The 20,245-nt window shown below is 38.0% G+C and overlaps 2 protein-coding genes across 3 annotated transcripts in view; both read left to right on the top strand.

Moving 5' to 3' along the window:
* The first annotated feature begins 431 nt into the window (after window positions 1-431).
* ogg1 (8-oxoguanine DNA glycosylase) lies at window positions 432-5,401 on the top strand. Its single transcript, XM_027167572.2, has 8 exons — window positions 432-641; window positions 1,236-1,372; window positions 2,402-2,763; window positions 3,620-3,799; window positions 3,888-4,066; window positions 4,288-4,435; window positions 4,665-4,714; window positions 5,037-5,401. Exons 2-8 carry the CDS (start codon window positions 1,263-1,265, stop codon window positions 5,181-5,183), a joined length of 1,176 nt encoding a protein of 391 aa, XP_027023373.1. The 5' UTR covers window positions 432-641; window positions 1,236-1,262; the 3' UTR covers window positions 5,184-5,401.
* Window positions 5,402-17,497: 12,096 nt separating this feature from the next.
* LOC113656073 (proline-rich transmembrane protein 3) overlaps window positions 17,498-20,245 on the top strand; it is a 15,868-nt gene continuing 13,120 nt past the window's right edge. The window contains exon 1 of one of the 2 annotated variants that reach the window (XM_047799800.1): window positions 17,498-17,837. Coding sequence is in view for 1 of the 2 variants with exons in the window: in XM_027167059.2 (XP_027022860.2) it covers window positions 18,048-18,144 (97 nt within the window). In the remaining variant the exon portion in view is untranslated. Of the gene's footprint in view, window positions 17,838-17,932; window positions 18,145-20,245 lie in introns of those variants that run through there. The other variant, XM_027167059.2, reaches the window with a different exon arrangement.

Genomic DNA, 20,245 nt, shown 5'->3' with positions numbered 1-20,245 from the left:
AATCTGTATCAGTATTAGAATCAGAATTAGGTTTATTGGCCAAGTGTGTTGACGCACACAAGGAACTTGGTTCCAGCTGTTTGTGACTCTCAAAAGTACATACAAAACAGAGCCATAAGCCTAAACTAACCCTAACATACCTGGTATTTTTCTACAGAAAAAGTGTATTTAATAAAACCCATGTATCGTTGATGAGTTTACAAGGTGACGAATCCCCAAAAATAAAATTCAACTAATTTAAACGTTGCATTATTGCGTTTTTTTCCCTCCACCGATTCGTATATTGTCTGATTGGTGGTAGACGGTACGGTTTTTCGGAATGCGGGTGGGAAAGACACAAGCCACAGTATTCAGAAAGGGACACAAGAGCCAATCACGAATTATTTTCTACAAAGCTTGTCCAATCACAAGGAATTTTACAGCAATGTTTACCAGCTATACCACATCTTACATGAGAGTTACATCAGTCACTTTACGATGTCTAGTGAAGATAAAACCAAATCATAGAAAGTACAAAAATCATGTTATGGAATGTTATAAAATAAATAAAATTAATTCGGAGATTTCGCAGGGTTTATTAATGTTTCGTCCAAACTCATTCATAAGGTTTGAACACAGATCCTGTACAATAAATCACACGCGTGAGTAAAATCTAAATCTTGATATTAATTGTCAGAAATACACTTTTTCAACGGCTAGTCAACAGTTCATCTAAGTGTTTGCTGATCATTCTTTAACGTCCTTAACGTTTAAACGTTTCTAGGTAGTTTATTAACAATGGGGCACGAGGCAAGAATGAAAGAAGATTAAAGGCGCAGTAGTCGATTTATGCCCTTATTAATATTTCGACTAAGTTGGAAAAGATATAGATTTTTTTTTAAACCGATAGTTTTAAGCCGTAACCTTAGGAGAAAAGTATTACATGAGAAAACTACTTTGGGGATTATTTCCTTTACGTACTCAATGCATGTTTGTGTTTACATTGACATCGTATCAGTCACTTTATAGACGCTCCCTTACACTCTTCCTAATAGGCTAATACCATAGATATCTGTATCTATGGGCTAATACCGCAACTCAGGGCTCATAAGTGATTTTTACGAAACGAGAAATGGACAGCGACTGAACTTGTGACTATTGTCGTGAATCATATTGATCGCATGTTGTCGGTGGTTTAAAAGAGGAAAAATAATAATCCAAAACTTTTAACTGAGATTATTTTGAACTGGATTTAGGGCATTCCATTAAGGTGGAACAGAAAGATGTCCCAGCATGCTTTGCTCTCTTTGGGGGCCACAGCATGGCGCTGTCTTTCCTGCCCCAGGTCTGAACTCCGCCTGGACTTGACACTGGGATGTGGACAAACTTTCAGGTAAAATATATATCACAAAGTGGATATATATTCACTATGCCTACACACACACACACACACACACACACACACACACACACACACACACACACACACACACACACACACATATACAGTATATAAATAGTGAATATATATCCACATCAGACTTAATCCCTCTTTATTCACATTTACTCACATGACTCTGACATTTTAGTAGAGTGTATAGATAGATAGATAGATAGATAGATAGATAGATAGATAGATAGATAGATAGATAGATACAGTAACATCCCCAATAAAACCTCTGGAAATCACATAGCCATCCATGGGTTGTCTATTGGTATGATTTTTTCACATTAAATAGTTAAATGTCATAAAGCAGCTCTAAGAGTATTGACCACTGTAATCTAAATCACATGTTTTCATGCACTTGTTAAAAAATAATAGTTGGGGTTTTTTATTTTTTAGTTAAAGCTCATTCACAGAGACAAACCATGTTTTTTCTTTTCAAAATCTGATTATAATAGTAATAAACATATTGCTGCTTTACAAAGATAAAAACAGTATATTTTTGATAAGTGAAGTTTCCTGTAAGGAGATGTTTATGTAACATTTCAGGGATGAGTCTCCAGTGTCAGTGCTTTGTAACAGACAGAAGGTTTTCCAGAAGGTTGATAAGGGAAGAGATGAATACAGCTGCTATTGTGCAACATTACTGGAATGTAAATGGAAATTTACACCTTGACATGTTTTATTACATTATATTCTTACATAGTAATTAGCAGTAAGAAGCAAAAAAGAAATGAGTCTTCACTCAAATAACATGTTATACGTGTTATACATTTCAAATGCCACTAAATATTTTATCTATAACTGATGACACTTATTTACATCCTAGCAAGTCAGAAAGCTGATATGAATCTGTATTAAACAACATTGTTTAGGAAATGTACTGTGTTGTTCTCTCTGCTAATGTGTTCCTACTGAAAACAACCCTGTGTAATGTTAAAAATAGTGCTACTGTGTGTGAACTGTTTATTCATCCAGATGGCGTGAGACAGGCGAAGGCCACTGGACAGGAGTGATGGGAGGACGAGTGTGGACACTAACTCAGTCCGACGACACTTTATGGTATCATGTGTACAGACGCCAGGAGGATCCGGGTCACGCTGATGGTCGGAAAAGGAAAGCAGAGAACTCCCAAGAGTCAGGAAAGAGGTTTAAAGAAATGGCTGAGGTAAAGGTGGAAGAGAATGAAAAGAGCCTTTGCGTGTCGAACTCCGAGCAGGATGCCAAAGACGAGGAGATGCTAAGAGACTATTTCCAGCTGAGTGTTAAGCTGGAAGATTTGTATAAAGAGTGGGGTGATGCAGATCGACACTTCAGCCTCATAGGCAACATCTTCTCAGGTAAGCTGTGCATACTGATACTAAAATTTGTTCCATGTTCTATGTGGATCGTAATATTCATTCACACCAATCAGCCATAACATTAAATCCTCTTGCTTAATAATAAATGAACACCCCCATTGTGCCACCAAAACAGCTCTGACCCGTCAAGGAATGGACTCCATGAAAGATTGAAAGACTTTGAAAGGTGTGCTTTGATATCTGGCATCAAGACTTTAGCCACAGATCCTTTAAGTCTTGCATGTTGTTTTTCCAGCACATTCCACAGATGCTCGATCAAACTGAGATCTATGGAATTTGGAGGTCAAGACAACACCTTGAACTCTTTGTTAAGGTACACAAACTGTTGCTGAACATTTCTTGCTGCGTGGCAGGGAGCTTTATCCTACTGAAAGAGGCCAGTAGGGAATACCTTTGCCATGATACTTGGTCAGAAATTATGTCTAGGTAGGTTGTATGTTTTAAAGAAACATCAGAGATTTCACAGGAGAACATTGCCCAGAGTATCACTCTGCCTCTACCATCTAGCCTTCTTCCCATAATGCATCCTGGTGCCATCTCCTCATGAGGTAATTTCCCCATGCATGCGCTAGCCTTTGCTCTCCATGTGCATTAATGAGTCTTGTGACTGCAGAGCTTCAGTTGTCCTTCATTGAACCACTTTTAGGAACACCCCACAAGACTTGCTGTTTTGGAGATGCTCTGATGCAATCACAATTTGGCCCTATTCAAAGACTGCTTGCTTGCTGTCTAATGTTACCCACCCCGTGACTGGTACCATGGTAACATGGTAATCGATGTTATTCACATCACCTGTCAGTGGTTTATGGCTGATACGAACATGTATTTGTGGTAGGAGTGCGCATGTTGCGACAGGACCCTGTGGAGTGTCTCTTCTCGTTCATCTGCAGCTCGAATAATCACATCTCTCGGATTCAGGGGATGGTCGAGCGTTTGTGTGGCACACTTGGGACTGCACTCTGCCAGCTCGATGGCACACACTATCACGACTTCCCCTCCATAGAGGCTTTAGCAGGTAACACGCTCTCATTACCGCATACATTAATGCCATTTTTCTGGTCAGTAGTATGTACATATTTGATTGAGTTGTGTTTGTGAGACAGAGAGAAGTGTAGAGGCACAGCTACGGGATTTGGGCTTTGGCTACCGAGCTCGTTTCCTACAGGGAAGTGCGCACCAGATTATGAGCTCTCATGGTCCTAAGTGGCTTCATGATCTTCGTAACATCCCCTATCTGGAGGCCAGAGCTGCTCTCCTTACACTCCCTGGTGTTGGCCCAAAGGTAGCTATTCTCTTACCTGTTGTAATGTTTGCCAGAACTAGGCAAATATCTTTGATGAGATCACTGAATAGAGATACAAGAATCACAAAATAAATGTGATAAAAAGCAGCACAAAAAGTTTCCTAGACTAGTGATATTTTCTCTTTATCTATGAGTGTCCATGTTTCTGCAGTATAACTATTATACTACAAACTATATGTGTATGGGTGTGTGACCTCTAGGTGGCCGACTGTGTGTGTTTAATGTCCCTGGACAAGTCTGAAGCCGTTCCTGTAGACACTCATGTGTGGCAGATTGTAAGGCGTGACTACAACTGTGCTGCAGGAAGTAAACAGAAGACGCTGACCAATAAAATATACAAAGAAATTGGTGAGTAAAACAAAAGTCACATTGGCTTTACTGTTATTTTCAATGTCTAACTGAATACTGAAATGGTGTTTAATTCAACTTAAATTACAGTGTACTCAATAACATTCCTATACCAGCATCTGACTGAAACTACAGCATCTATCTACAATCTTTTTAATTTCAGTGAAAATCCTTGCATATATTTTTGGATTATTGTATGTTTGTAATAGGGCTTCATCTCTGTTTGCAGGGGATTTTTTCAGAACACTTTGGGGCTCATATGCTGGTTGGGCTCACTCAGTAAGTAAAAAAAAAAATCTTCCAACTGCCCTAACTTTTTCTGTTTTGGTTTGTTGCTGTTGTTTTGAATACATGTGTATCGTTTTATTTTACTTTGTCCTTTTATTCATTTATTGGCATTTATTTGAGCTACTTTGTGTTGTCAATCTCTCTCTCTCTCTCTCTCTCTCTCTCTCTCTCTCTCTCTCACACACACACACACACACACACACACACACACACACACACACACACACACACTCTTCCTCTGTTTCTCTATATTGATTGTCTCTGTCTTTTCTCCCTCTCTCTCTCTCTCTCTCTCTCTCTCTCTCTCTCTCAGGTTTTGTTCTGTGCCGATCTAAAAAAGTTCCAGCAGCTGAAAGAAATCCCAACCATAAAAGAAGAAAAGAATCAAGCAAAGCAGGTAGTAAAGAAAAAGAATACAAACTGTCAAAAGACAGGGAATGAGAAAAAGAAAGGAGACTAAGATCAGCAGTCTAGTTTACCTGTCTTTTAAACTGTTACTACTAAATGACTGGAAGGAAAACCCTGGCTGAAGTCAGTCCTTAGTCTAAATGACTGCTTGTGCTGCCAAAAAGCACATATTCTTTGTACTGAATTTTGGTGTTTGAGGAAACTCTATGTATAATACAGCTATTGTTGTATGTGGGAAAATGATTTTGTATAAAAAATGATCTAAAACCAGCATGTGTTTTGTGTCAGCATTATTCGTTGCAGAGCGTATATGCGTGTCGCAGACATGCCGACATCTACAGTTTTGCTGTAGCATTTACAGGTCATGAGTCTTCGCTATGGCAATTTTGGAGAAACCAGAAAACTACACTTGAAATATAATCAAGTTTGTTCAACAGAAAAGCATATTCATAAATGTGCTTTTTTTACATGGTAAATGCACAAGCCTCTGTCTTCTGAGCAACAGAACAAAAATAATATGCTGTGACTGTGTGAATGCTGTTCACACGGCACTTTTACCTTCCTATTCTTTTACTCTTATTTTGTTGCAAATGTGGTGAGGAAAATTTAACTAGCTAACTTTACCCATAAACTCTCTTCCAAATCACACCTAACTGAGCCAACATACTGTATAATTCTTATATTCTCAGTTGCTTATCAACCCAAATATCAACCAATTTTCCCCACTATCTTACAAACGCTCCATTCTTCTCTATTCCTTTGTAAACATCCAAAGAGACGTCCCTACCTAACTCTATCCTCAGCATCCTCTACTTTCACACTAATTACCTTCATGTCCTCTTTTAACACATCCATATATCTCCTCTTCGCCTTATCTGGCAGCTCCATCTCCAAAATCCTTCTACCAATATAACCATCTCCCTCCTATCTATACGTGTCCAAACCATCTCAATCTAGCCTCTCTGACCCTATCCCCAAAACACCCAACCTGAGCTGTCCCTCTGATGTGCTTGTTCTTAATCCTGTCCATCTTGATCACTCCTAAAGTAAACCTCAACATCCTCATCTCTGCTACCTCCATCTCTGCCTCATGTCTTTATCCCACTGCTACAGTCTTTAACCCATACAGCATAGCTGGTCTCACTACTCTCTTTGTACACCTTTCCTTTGAGTCTTGCTGACAATCTTTTGTCACATAACACCCCTGACACTTTTCTCCACCCACTCCAACCCACCTGCACTCGCCTCTTCACATCTTTCCCACACTCCCCATAACACTGGATGGTTGACCCCAAATACTTAAACTCCTGCACCTTGGCCCCCTGTAACCTCACTCTTCTACTTCCCTCCCTCTCGTTCATACGCATGAATTCTGTCTTCAAATTCTATAGATTCTATTTCTACAAATGCCTTTTCATGCAGTTATAAAATAATGCACATACAAGTCAGGAGTGTAGTGTTGTTTCTTGTGTATGGTGTTAAATAAACTGCATGCACAAGAGCGGTATGTCTCAGAACCTCATATTTATTATGGAACACACCAGCCGCTCATGACGCTCGCTAACTCAATACTCTCAGTAGCCCATAGTGATAATAAGAAGGTAGCCCCCAATGGTGTCAACTTGCAATTATACCATAAATGTGTATAACATTACACTACAAAGAATTATGATAACGAATGTGCATCAATATGCACACCAGTGACTTCCAATACTGTCGGTAAACGAGTTTCTACTAAAATGACAGATGAGTATGAGAGTAAAGAGGGATTAAGTCTACACTCTGGCTGTGTCTCAATCAGCTCTCTAGCTCCCTACCTGATGAATCAGTGTATCATGTAGACAGATTCACCAGCTACAGAGCTGATTTACTGTTCGTTGTATGTGTGCACGCATATATGGATCAGTTAATGATCTATATACTTTCAATCCAAATTATTTTAAGTAAAGTAACGACAATAACAGCACACTTGTCCCAGACTGAACTCCATTCGCACAAAAGTTTTTTTTTTTTTTTTGCTGCCTTTGTATCAAGGCCTGTAATTTGGTTTGGCATCAAATATTTCTGGCTAGAAAAACTTTTGAATGCTTGTGTATACCCGCAAACTCCACTATGAGGCACTAAAGATCAAAGACTCGGCCTTCTCCTCTGAGTTTTTCTCTACTCACATTTTACACCATCATGCTTGGATGCAGTCGGCTCTCTTGACTGATTACTGTTCAAACATTACCTCAGTTCAAATATTTTTGCAACATAGCAACTGGCTTGTACACCGAGGTCAGGAAGCAAACAAGATTCATTCGTTGCCTCCTCTGTCAATTTACCTTTATTTATTTCAGAAATACTTATTAATGTGATCAAATAAATACATGATACACAGCTGACTTTGATCAATAGCCCACAAGCAACACGCTGGGAAGTCCTTGGACTCGAACTAACAATCTTCCATTCACAAGCTGAGAGCTCAACCACTGAGCCACCACCTGCCCAAACAAACTTGTTCCCATTCTTAAACTTTTTCAGCTGAACTTGTCAGAACTATATCCTAACTGCTAAGTTGGAACCATAAGCAAGAATCATATTCCTACATCAACAATCCAGTGAAAATAGTGGGATAATCAGGATATTCTACTAATGCTTCAAATCCAAGATGTGTAATTTGTGTCTAAATGTGGATCATTTTACAGACAAAATATTTTATGCTCTTCTATCTCTTGCATATAAAAGTAGAAAACCTTCAAAGTACCAACTGTCTCAGGTGTGGGGTTCTTCAGTTGGTACCGTAGAGCTTTTTTATTCCTCGATTCTCCACCAGCACATTAGGTTCAATATGTTTATAGTCCTACTTGCTTTTTGAGTTGCTGACATTTGGATTAAACCCATTTAATCAAACAGTTACTTTGTCCATGGCTTGGATGTTGATGTCATATGAGACCTCTTCAGGAGTATAAACTACACAAATAAGTACAAGTTTGTGGCTTGCTGTTGATGAGAGAGTTCAGAAGATAATGGCTAGACTGGTTAAAGCTGACACAGTGATTTATCCTGTTGGACTACTGATTCGAAGTTTGCTAGTTCAAATCCCAGGACCACAAAGCTGCAACTTCTGGCCCTTAAACCTGAACTGCTCATTTGTATAAATAAGACAAAATGTAATATAAGGGTGTCAGCCAATTGCCATAAATGTAACTGTAAGATTATGGCAACTTATATAACTACTGGTCTCAACATGCACAAAACATCAAACCTTCAAACATCAAACATCAAAAAAGGAGGATGAGCTACAACAACATTCCTGTCAGTCTAGAACTATATAGATTATAGGTCTTTCTAATAAAGTGGACAGTAAATGTATATCACAGACGACCTGTTGAAGGATAGTTGACTCAAGGATCCCCAAACCCCAATGTGAGAACAATTAGACCAGGTAGTACTTTTTCAATATTGTTGTTTTTCCATCTGCAATGGACTACACTGATTTTGAGACCTCCTCCCCTCCTGATTAATATTCACCCTAGTCTATTGAATCATGACTCGTGTGAGCAGGGGATATAAATAAAAAAAACTGAAAAAGTATATAGAAACATCTAATGAAATGAAAGTATAATTCCATAGTCATCGGGAAAAAACAGCTATAGATCTTTAAAAAAATATTCTGCCATTTAACTCAATAAAACCAGGTGCAAAGTGGGCTACAAAATCAAAACTGTGTGTTAGTGATGTATAATAAATCAGTACATGCAAAGTGAAAGAAAGGATTTAGGATACTATGCTAATTTTTCTTTTTTCACCACTAGCTACATAAAATTTCTATTGCTTGCACATGTTGTTTATTGTGTGTGGGTGTGTATGTGTGCTGGTTTGAAAGCTCTTGATTTGAGTTTTACAATCATTTAAAGGCTTGTCACACAGCTCAAGTCTGTATATATTGGCCTTAGAAGCTGGGCAGGGTGTTTATCTTAACAAGTAGCTGTGTTTGTGTCACTGTGATGTGCAGCCATTTCAGATACAATGGTGATTACGCACACTATTACGTTGTAATAGAAGAAGTATAATACTGCAAAGGGTGGAAATAGCCGTCACACCTAATACCTGGACAGGGTGAGTATAATGAGGGTTAATTTTATTTATGACCTCTTTGCATTTGCTTAGTGTGACTATATGAATACCATATATAAATAGCTTTGTTTGTGCATATGAGTGTGTGTGTGTGTGTGTGTGTGTGTGTGTGTGTGTGTGTGTGTGTGTGTGTGTGTGTGTGTGTGTGTGTGTGTGTGTGTGTGTGTGCGCAATCATTTGTATAAAGCAGTGACTCAGCTTCAGTCTAGTTGAATCTGGCATAAGACCAAAATTGACTATAGGGCAGAAAGAGACTTGGAATGAAAATAAGAATAGAACATGGCTTGGAGACTGAATTAACACGGAAGCCTGCACACAAACACAGTATGCTGCATAAGGTCTTAGGTTCTAAAAAAATAAATCTGTGAAATGCATATTAAAATAATTTCAAAATACTCACCATTGTGGAATAAATTACCCTCAATAATACTGATAAATGATCAATATCATGATAAACAATTGTCTTAAAAATTGCACTGGTTTACTCACACACTGTCATACATGTTTATAAGGAAATTGACTGGTTGCTTCTGTGAGAACTTGCCACCGTTCTTCTTTAACCATTACTAGTCTTACTTCTGGTACTTCTGTTTCTTCAGCAGCATACAAAAAAAATAATAAATTGGAAGATAAATGTTTGGACTTGTAAAATGTTGATCTGTTCCACTGGAACACTTAATGCAGAAGACAAAATAAACTTCAAGGACAAAATGTATTAAGACTCTTGCACAATATTGTATAAACATGTTTTTGACATTGGTATAATGGTAGAGAGGAGTCTGGTCACTCAGTTATGTAAGGCTGAGCCCATACAAGGCTTTAGTGGTGCTAAAATAAACAACACCCTTTGCCAGTGTCCAGCTAGCTCATGTTGCAGAAATGAGCTTGAAAGGAGACAGTAATCAAAGATATTTCCCAGATACTTGAGATGTCTGTGTCTCCTGGCCAAGGACAGAATCCTTTCTCTTGGTTTGTAATTTAGCTGTGCAAGTACCTCAGGACTTTCCACCACTTGACCAGAAGCAAGTGCAAAATAGCAAAGAGACGTAATTAAACACACTAGCACTAACATAGACAGACAAACAGAGCCACAACTGAGCACAAAAAGGCATGAAAGGGTTTGTACTTTATTTTAGAATCACATTAGTTTGGCATGCAATTTATACTCTTGTTTGCTAGTCTTTCTTTCGATCGTTTACAGCTGCAATCTTGAATGTTTTTTTCTTTTCAAAATTGCCTCACCAAAGCAGAAATTGTTATATATTGGAAAAATGTATATTGTTTTAGTTGTCCTTTTATTTGAATTAAATAGAGCATGAAATATAATGCATGACGGCTCTCTATTCTTGTTGATTGAGTAAATATACAGTATATATAAATTGGCGTATTGGCACCAGCATGTAACATGCTTATAGTATGTTCTACAGGGAGTAGAATCTAAAGGGAGTAGAATATTAATATAAGGAAATTATTTAACATTATTACTACGTACTATCTTGAGCTTAGAGGTTAGCATGTTTGCTTTGCATCTCCAGGGTTGGCACCAGGTACTCCGGTGTACTCCCCTGTCCAAAGACATGTGCTATAGGTTGAATGGCATCTTTAAATTTTCCGTAGTGTGTGAATGTGTGTGTGTGTGTGTGTGTGTGTGTGTGTGTGTGTGTGTGTGTGTGTGTGTGTGTGTGTGTGTGTGTGTGTGTGTGTGTGTGTGTGTGTGTGAGATTGTGCCCTATTCAGGGTGACCCCACCTTGTGCCTTGAGTTTATTGTGTAGGTTCCATGTTCCCTGTGATCCTGTAGAGAAAATATATGGATGGATGGATGGATGGATGGAAAAAGATCCCTTAGATTGAAAATTATTTGACTGCCTGCTATTCTATTAACCCTCGATTTTAGTAATGGTTTTATGCTTTAGTAATGGTTTTAATGTTAGTCAGAGCGAGGGTGTGAGGTGTGAGTACACTCTGTATGGGACTCCAGAATATCTCAGTGCATCATACACACATTCTTTCACATCTTGGGGCAATTTATCACCACCAGTCCACCAACTTGTGAGGTGGGAGAAAAAAAATAGAAAACGTGGAGAAAACCCACAAGGACACAGACTGTAAACTGAGCTTATGTTCATACTTGGGCTTGAAGCTGTGAGGTGGCAACCCACTAAAAAGTAATTTAATTTTAAATGTTAACTTTATATAATGTTCAAATGTAGTTTGTTAGTAGTTTGTGACTACTATAGTCTTCCATTACTGAGACTTTCCATCTCTCCTCATGATTTTTGACATCTCAGTAGATACAAACACTGAAATAAAAAAAATTAAAAAACTGGTGATGGATTTGATAATCGGGAGATTAATATACATTACAGTATGTTAAACTTTAGTATGAGTAATAATCTAATGCAAGACTTCTCAGTGTTATCTTTCAAAAGTCCACCTAGGCTTAACAAACCAAGGCTTTAGTTTTCAAAGCTGCACTTTAAAATAACTGCACGTTGATTTGAATGTAAAGGAAAAACATACAGTATGTAAGGAATATAAAACTGTACTTTCATGTGGAATATCTCAGAAGTTCTCAGCCCTCACTTTTTCTTCAACTCTTGCCACCGGGTTTCAGTGCCAGTGCTTCGTTCTGCGGTGGTCTGTAAGCCATTTTACTGTGGTTCGAAGGGATTTTTTGGATTGTTTTTTAGCAGGGAGATGGAATAACTAAATCCACCTGTAGTGACTGTGGTTAAAATTTTAACAGCCTAATTGAGACATGTTTTTTTTTTTTTTTGTGAGGCCTCTGCTCTAGCCAACCTTGCACCTCCTGCTTGATATTACTGAATAAGGCCCTGTCTGTCTACCAGATGGCCACTTTTTTTTTTTAGGATATGCTAGTAGCGTGTATGTGCGTGTGTGCATGTTCATTCCTGGTAGGAGTACGGCGTGTCTCCATGTGGGTCTGATTGTTCTGTCTTAAGCTGTTTTTCTCTAGCGCTAACTAGGCAGATTCGCAGTGGGTATAATAACAGATGTGTGTGAGTGTGTCACACACTGTTGGTGGGCTTGGACCGCTAAGCTTTTTTGTGTAGGTCTATGAATACCTCGGTTTTTTCATTTTATTGACCCCATTCTTTTCTCTTTCGCATAGACACAAACACACACAGACACACACATACACACACACGATTCACCTTCCCTACATGCTCATATGCACATGCATATTTCCTAAAAAGAGAACATTGTATATTGTCCAATGTTACTCTATGTATAGTCTTACATTACAAAAAATATTTACAAGAATAAAACGTTAAAAAATTTTTTAAAACTTTGCACCTTTACAAAGTTCAGACAAGGCGAGCCCCTAGCTGCAGGCATTTTGGGGCCCAGTAAAGGGGTGATTTTTTCCCTTTATATTTAGCAGCTCAGCCGCTTCTCACTCCACAGGGATCAAGCTGCCCGATTCTTATTAAGCCTACGAGCTGAACTGATTAACATCCCAGTAGGTGACTTCAGATGGAGTAATGGAGCTCATGCAGAGGAACGATGTGCTAAATTACAGTACTGTGAGTTCTACTTTCCAGCACAGACCAAGCTGTTATTGCACAGAGATGATGGAGTACATGGTACAGGGTATTACATCTCTGGCATGCAGATGGAACGACAGCCATCCTGACTCACCTTCAGAGTCAATTCAGACCCACCAGCTAAGCGCCTCCCAATGAAGAGTCAAATTATGTTAAACTTATTAGGACTGGGAAGAATATCTCTACATGGTTTACTGAATACATGTGCTGTTTACTCTGTTACTGTTAACAGAAATTACAGTTAATACTCATCTATCTATCTATCTATCTATCTATCTATCTATCTATCTATCTATCTATCTATCTATCTATCTATCTATCTATCTATCTATCTATCTCTTCCTTTCATATTCTATGTATAGGCACCTTGACATATTTTAATGACCTTATGATCATCTTCACTACACACACTTTATTAATTATATTTGGATTCTATTTAGCATTCTATTATTATTATTATTATTATTATTATTATTATTATTATTATTATTATTATTATCTATCTACTGAAACTTTGTGTTTGTTACATGCTAATGCATCTAATTATACAGTTTCAGGCAATGTTATGGCACAGATTGTGCTTATTTGTATTTTCAATTGCTTCTCTATTTTTACATTGTATATTAATGACAATCTGTCTCTTTCATGTTAAAGCCCCCCCCCCACCATAAGTGATAGTAACTATAGTATATAGATAGTAACATAACTATATGTCAAATATAATTATATATATTTTAAGGGTGCCAATACTTATAAACAATACACTGTTTCAATAGGTGGAGCAATTTTTCCTTTCCTTTCCTTCTGTGTTAGTAGTGTTTCTTCATGCCAATGGATGAGGTAATGAGTGCTATTTGAAGGAAAGGATTCACAGTCCTGGTTTTGTACTTATTTGTTTTGGTAAGCATTTTATTTTGAAGACACTGGAGCACTTTAGAATTCCTTATTCTGATTGGTCAGAAATTATTGAGTCATTTTCAATAACATTAGCTCTGACGTGTGTGTTGTTTAATTAAAGTTACATAAACATTAATGGTCTCAAACAAATTATTTAGTATAGTACAGTGATTTATGAAGTCTGGCAGATGTTGTGCAGTTATTGATAACTTGACAAGCATAAAATTTTTCCCCTGTATACTTGACAGGATCTGTGGGCATTCCACAGTATTAAAAAGTATAAAGAAAATAATAAAGAAAAAATGTTTTGGTATAAAAGTAATAAAAACAATTTTGTTACAGAACAAAACAAGGATGTTAATGGTAACTCTAGTACATATTTTCAGCACATCCTGAAGTGTGTTTTTCCTCTTACATCACAGAGGGTTACAATTGTTAACAACATATAGTTTTTCATTTAAAGTTTAAATGAAATGAAATTTCATTTCATTTAAAGTTTAAATGAAATGAAATTTCTTTTAAATTTTAATTTAAAGGTTCAATGTTTTATCTATGAAACAAGTACATTTTTGCCATCACTAACTTTATCAACAGGTTATAGCAGCTATGAGTCATTCACTCACCAGGCTCTTTTTCCTTGGATATTTATCTTCTGCAATTGTCAGTTGCTTAATACAGTAGGAACCTTTTGTGTGTGCAGGCAGTCACCAAATGTTCCACACTAGTTCCCTGGTTGTTTGGTACAAAGGTACACACACAAACACACACACACACACCATCATTTTGGCTTTATGGATCTGTTAGTTTTGTAAACATTAATAAATACAAAGGGAAAGAAGAAGGAAAAGAAATGATATTCCTCATAGAGACTGGTGAAATTTCCCCACAATGTCACAGCTGTTATATATTCCTGTTTTTGTGAGGACATTTGTTCCCTGCCAGGATAAAAATACATGTTACATATGTTACAGGAAATGAGAAAAATTTAAGTAAACCTTTTTAAACATGTAAGATCAATGCCTACATTTACATGCAAGCCTCACAAGGGTGGAAATGAAAAAGTCCCTTCTGTCGCACACACATACTGTACACACACACACATAAAATACTGCAAGGTGTGGGAACAACACAGCCATTGTACATTTGTGACAAAGACACGGAAGAACTCTTTCTTTCTCTCTGTCCACTGTACATAAACACAAGACCACTGTAGCTAATCAATCTGCTCCTTTGTGTCACTGACTGTACCTTTTATTTTTTAATCAGAATTTTTCCTTTGTGTCTCTGTGTGAAAGTACATGAAGGTCTACTATTATGTTTCTTTCATACACTTACACAATACACATCTTTCTTATCTCCCAGCACAGTGTGCTCCTCTTCCTGGCATGTTCAGTGCCAGTGTATCAGTGTTACAGAAATCCTCATGTCTAAATGGGGGATATTTCAGATGACACGTATTTTTTCAGTGCGTGTGAGTACATGTCTGTATTTCCGTGACTGAACGAATGCGTATATATGGTAAATATCTGCGAGCATGTCCATGCTTATGTCTGTGTGTTTCTGTGTTAAAGGTGTGTAGTTTGTACTTTTTGAAAACTGTTCTACACATAAAATAATATTGTTTTAGAAGAACAAATTGTTGAAAACAATTTATTTGCAATACTGTTTACTGGATTCAAGCCTTTTCTCTTGTGATTAATCTTCTGATAAATATTACATTTGTTTTCAAAGGCTTTGTCAGTCATAGTTGGAGTGATCATAGAAGTGGTCATGATGATGACATGAAATCATCATGAAATTGCTGTATCCTGTCTAGGATTCAGAGCCTTTCCTAGGAACACTCGGTCTGAGTCGGGAATACATCATGGATCTGAGTCAGACCATCATAGGACACGATACACACATAATCAGACACTAACTCACACCTTCTCACATGTTTTTTGGGAGTTGGGAGGAACCCGGAGAACTCAGATGCAGACACAAAGACAATGTGAAGGCACACAGGCAGTAATCTGCTGCCACCCACAAGAAATTACAATACAATGGGGTTTTATTTCTGAGATTTCTCTCAGAATAGATAGTGTTTAAACTCTTGCCAGCTGAGATTGTCAATAATGGCATGTGGTTTTGACATGTGCCTTGCCATCTGCCTTTGGCAGTGATTTGTGAAGAAAATAATAATAACTGTTTTTTCTGTCTTTTCATTCTAGCTTTCAAAAGTTCAAAATGTTGGCACGCTATGAGGGATGTGTTGATCGTTCTTTGTAATCAATGATATAATACAGTATGTACATATTTACAATGCAAATAAATCCCAAATATTTTTAGTCATTTTCCATCACTGTTGCAGTCAAATCCAAAATGTTCAAGCACATGTCACATCACCCTCACCATCATCACACCTCAGCACTACCAAGCACCACCAAGCAGCTACTGCTGGTCCTTGAGAGAGAGGTAGACACTTATATTCTATTATTATATCTCAACTGAAAGTCAGCCAAACGAATAAATGTACTGCGTTCACACATAGAGTGTTTGGATTTTTATGCTGCAATTCTCCAGACTATGAAGTCGCCAGTAGGCAAGCCTACTATTGGTTACCATAGTAACAGTTATCGGTAGCGTTCCACTTGACAACAAATCAGTTTTCTTGCTGTTAAGAAACATTCTGGGGGAATTCTTCTGTCTTCATTCTCATTGACTGCCCCAAGTCGCTCTGAAATTACACACAGTTTTAACAGCTTTTCTCAGTTTTGTTGTGCTGCTGGACACACATCTATTCACAAATTTTTGCTGTTGCTAATAACATCGGAAGTCCCTAGCTCTAACTTACAATACACAGTCTCCAGTTGCTTTGTCATTGCGAGCCGCTGTATGTGTGAACATAGCATAAATGTCTCAAGTCCCTAGATTTTAATCTAATTTTATGTATTTTAATATAAAAATATAATCAGAACAAGAAAATATATTCAGAAACAGAGGTAGTGTAATCAAACAGGCAGTGTGACGCAGTGATACATTTCAGAGTATGCAGCATCCACAAAAAGTGTGTTGTAACATGAATTCCCATATCACATGTAATAAGCAAGTTCAAGTCATGACGTCAAACTTAAGTCCAAGTCTAGCACTTGAGTAGTACTTGACTGAGTTTTGCTTACATACTGTAGGTATTATTCTTGTAAAGTCTAATAGCAGCAGTTTTCTATAACACATTTAATAAAAATTTATATAACACAAAGATTTGTTGTTCACGTTTATTCACAAATGCACTCTAAAAATTAAGCTAAACTATACAAGGGTCTACCTGGGGTGCTATTAGTGAATATAGTGTACTTTTAAATTATTCAGATGTACACAACAGGACTTTAAAGAGAATACTTTAAAGTCTAATGAAAGTGCAAATCATATACAGTACCACACCAGGTGAAAGATATATGCTAAAGGTACAGTTGAATGAAAAGTATTGGGTGTGTTTATTTGTGAGAGTGTTATTAAGTTACCACTGTGAGGTGACATAAGGTCTGAAGTGAAATGTAATGAAATAATCGTTCAACCACTCACCTGTGTGTGTGTGTGTGTGTGTGTGTGTGTGTGTGTGTGTGTGTGTGTGTGTGTGTGTGTGTGTGTAAGTGTGAGAGAGTGTGTGTTTGTGTGTGTATGTGTGTGATTGCGCTCTATCTCTCTCCCTCTCTCTCTCTCTCTCTCTCTCTCTCTCTCTCACACACACACACACACACACACACACACACACACACACACACACACACACACACACACACACACACACACACATTCCCTAATTCACACGCTCAACTGCGCCATTTCAAAAAAATTGCATACGTCACTGCGCATACGTGAATTCTGCCAGAATTAGAGAGGAGGCATTGAGGCAGGCAGTGAAGGCAGTTGTGTAAGACAAACCGCGCGCGCGCGAGTGAGAGATGACTTTAGTATGGAGACACAGACGGAGGGAGGACGGCACTGACCCAGCGCCCTCAGCGGCAGGGTTTCGGTTCACCTTCGGGAACACGATCGCGGACTCGGCACATTTGTAACAGTAGCTGTTCCAGACGCAAAGCAGCAAGAGCAACAACAACCAATATCCCACGTCATCCATTAGGTAGGATGCATCACTTGTGTGTCTTTCCTGTGTTAACGTGATCGGTGTGTGGAGGTGATCAGATGCGCAATCGACCCCTGGCACCTCAGTGCGCGTGTCCCTGCAGACTAGCATCTTGTCTGTAGATAATAATAATAATCATAATGGTAAAATAAGGATTAATATTCAGTCGTGCGCGCAAAGGGTGTTACGATGCAGTAAACGTGCACCATGCTGCCTGCTGGGTTTAAACACTACAGATCTCCGCATCGCTGTACTGTAGCGCGTGAGAGGATTCATGCTCGGGGTCTAATGACTGTTTACCGCGGTAAGACTCCCTTACAATAGCTACCGTTTTCTTTTTATTACACACAAAACGCGACGTTGATGGTGGTGATGTGCTGCATATTGAAAAAGTAGGCTCTTATAAACAATAAAGCCCAGTTTGAAAAGAAACTAATGCACGCGCTCTTTCATTTCTTTCTCGCGAGACCAAAAAGTCTTTCACGTTTCTCTTGTCTTAAGACGCACTGCTTGCTGCTCTGGCATGAAATGCAAGGTTGACGCACGTTTAGATCTGTCACTCTGGTCCCATGAGACGATGGTTAACTGCTTTGGTTTGTAGCAACAAAACAACAGAACAGAAATGAAATGGACTGTTTGGTTTTTATTCTGTGACTGCTATAAATCAAAAGGCACCAGGATGCAGATCCTCATTTTAAAGGGCCCAAAGAAAAGGTGAAATTGATCCCACTTGAACTGGAATGGATGATTGTGTTCAGGTTTTGATATTGGAGTGCAATAAGCAAAAGATTGTTTAAGCTATACTAGTGAAGTAGTGAAGTGTACACAGTACTGGGCAGCACAATGGTGCAGTGGGTCTACCTATATAGGGCGATCTGGCAAAATATCTTTATCATTATTATTATTTTCAGGCTGGATCACGATCCACAATAATAATTGGACTGCTTTTTGTACCTTACTGAACAGAGCAAACAAGCTGAGTATATTTTAGGTGCTAAGTAAGAATACATCACCTCTGTTAATGTCTTAATTTATGTTTATATCATATTATTATTTTGTATCATGTGTACAGATGAAAAATGAACATGAAAATGGACATAAAGTAATAGTTGTGCTTTTTCAACCATTCAAAATTCTTATTTTCAACCATTTTTACTGGCGTTAAATTCTTTGCCATTTAAAATACAATGGGATCCCTCCTGTCTTTCCAGTGCTTACTCGTTTTTTCACTTGAGTGTTTTTGTCAAACTCATTTGTTATTGAGTTTGCTTCAATCCTGTTGTTTTGGATGCAGTGTTGTTATGCTCAGTGTTGTTATGCTGTGTTTGCTCCCAGTGTTATCTGAATTTCAGATTTGGGGTGCTTTAAATTTAGGCAGTTTAACAGGTTTGTCAGGTTTCTTCAACATGCCAATCTTGAATTACCATATTTGGCAAACCACCGTTGTTTTGGTTGAGCAAAATCCAGCGGTTCCATATATCCATTATTGTTTTTTAAGGCACCAAATCTTTTGCTGCTGTGTTGCCAAACAAAATAATGCGAAAATGTATATCATGCAGGATACATTAAGGAACTGATAATTGTTTTTGGTTTGTTCTCGTGTCTCTCAGGGAAAATGAGCTGTACTAGGAAATACATGAATGTCTGAGATTAACTGACAGAATGGGTTTAGTACCGTAGTACTCGCAATCTTTCTATAAATAGAGAAGATGAAGACATTTGAATTGGTCACTATATATAATATAGTCATATCATCCATCCTTAGCCTTGCTGCATTTAGAATCATTGGTTTTTGGGCAGGTTCTCAGTTTAATACTGGATTTAGATTACTGTCTGTTTTGAGTTTTGCATGTTTTGGGGTTGTCTCTGGGTTCTTTGTTTTCAACCCACCTTCCAAATACATGTAGATTACCCGGAGACTCGTCATTCACTTTAAATGGACATGTGTATACATAATGTCCCATGATGGACCAGCATCCATTCTAGAGTTCATTCCTGTCTCATGCACAGTGCTCCTGGGAACCTTGATCAGGATATATCAGTTACCGAAGATACATGACTGAGGCCTCCATTGCAGAGGTAGTAGTACTTGACTCATGGATGTACGTCCTGAATTCTATCTTTTATTTTGATTCACTTATGTATGATATGGGATTTGAGATATGCAATGCATTTAGTTATTTTTGAACAATAAATAATGTTCTGCAAACTACATACAGTATAAGTCTGCTGCAATTCATTAAGGTAGTCAGATTTTCACAGGGAACCCATTCAGTGCCAGGCGTTAACAGGACCTGACCTGAATAGCAGCTTAGGGGATTTGGAGGTGAAGGTGAGATTACTAGAGTCTTAAATGGTTTTCAAGGTTAAACGACTAGACAACAGCACAGCCTGCCAATGGTTTT

This window comes from Tachysurus fulvidraco, chromosome 14 (assembly GCF_022655615.1).
Source record: "Tachysurus fulvidraco isolate hzauxx_2018 chromosome 14, HZAU_PFXX_2.0, whole genome shotgun sequence".
Taxonomy (NCBI): domain Eukaryota; kingdom Metazoa; phylum Chordata; class Actinopteri; order Siluriformes; family Bagridae; genus Tachysurus; species Tachysurus fulvidraco.
Note: the sequence above shows the minus strand (reverse complement) of the source record. Positions and strands in the feature narration are given on the sequence as shown.

Excerpts from the sequence above, each read along its gene's own strand:
- ogg1 (XM_027167572.2), top strand. The coding sequence starts at position 1,263 with ATGTCCCAGCATGCTTTGCTCTCTTTGGGGGCCACAGCATGGCGCTGT. Across the intron at positions 4,436-4,664 it reads TAAAATATACAAAGAAATTG|GGGATTTTTTCAGAACACTT; the intron begins GTGAGTAAAACA and ends CTCTGTTTGCAG. Across the intron at positions 4,715-5,036 it reads ATGCTGGTTGGGCTCACTCA|GTTTTGTTCTGTGCCGATCT; the intron begins GTAAGTAAAAAA and ends TCTCTCTCTCAG.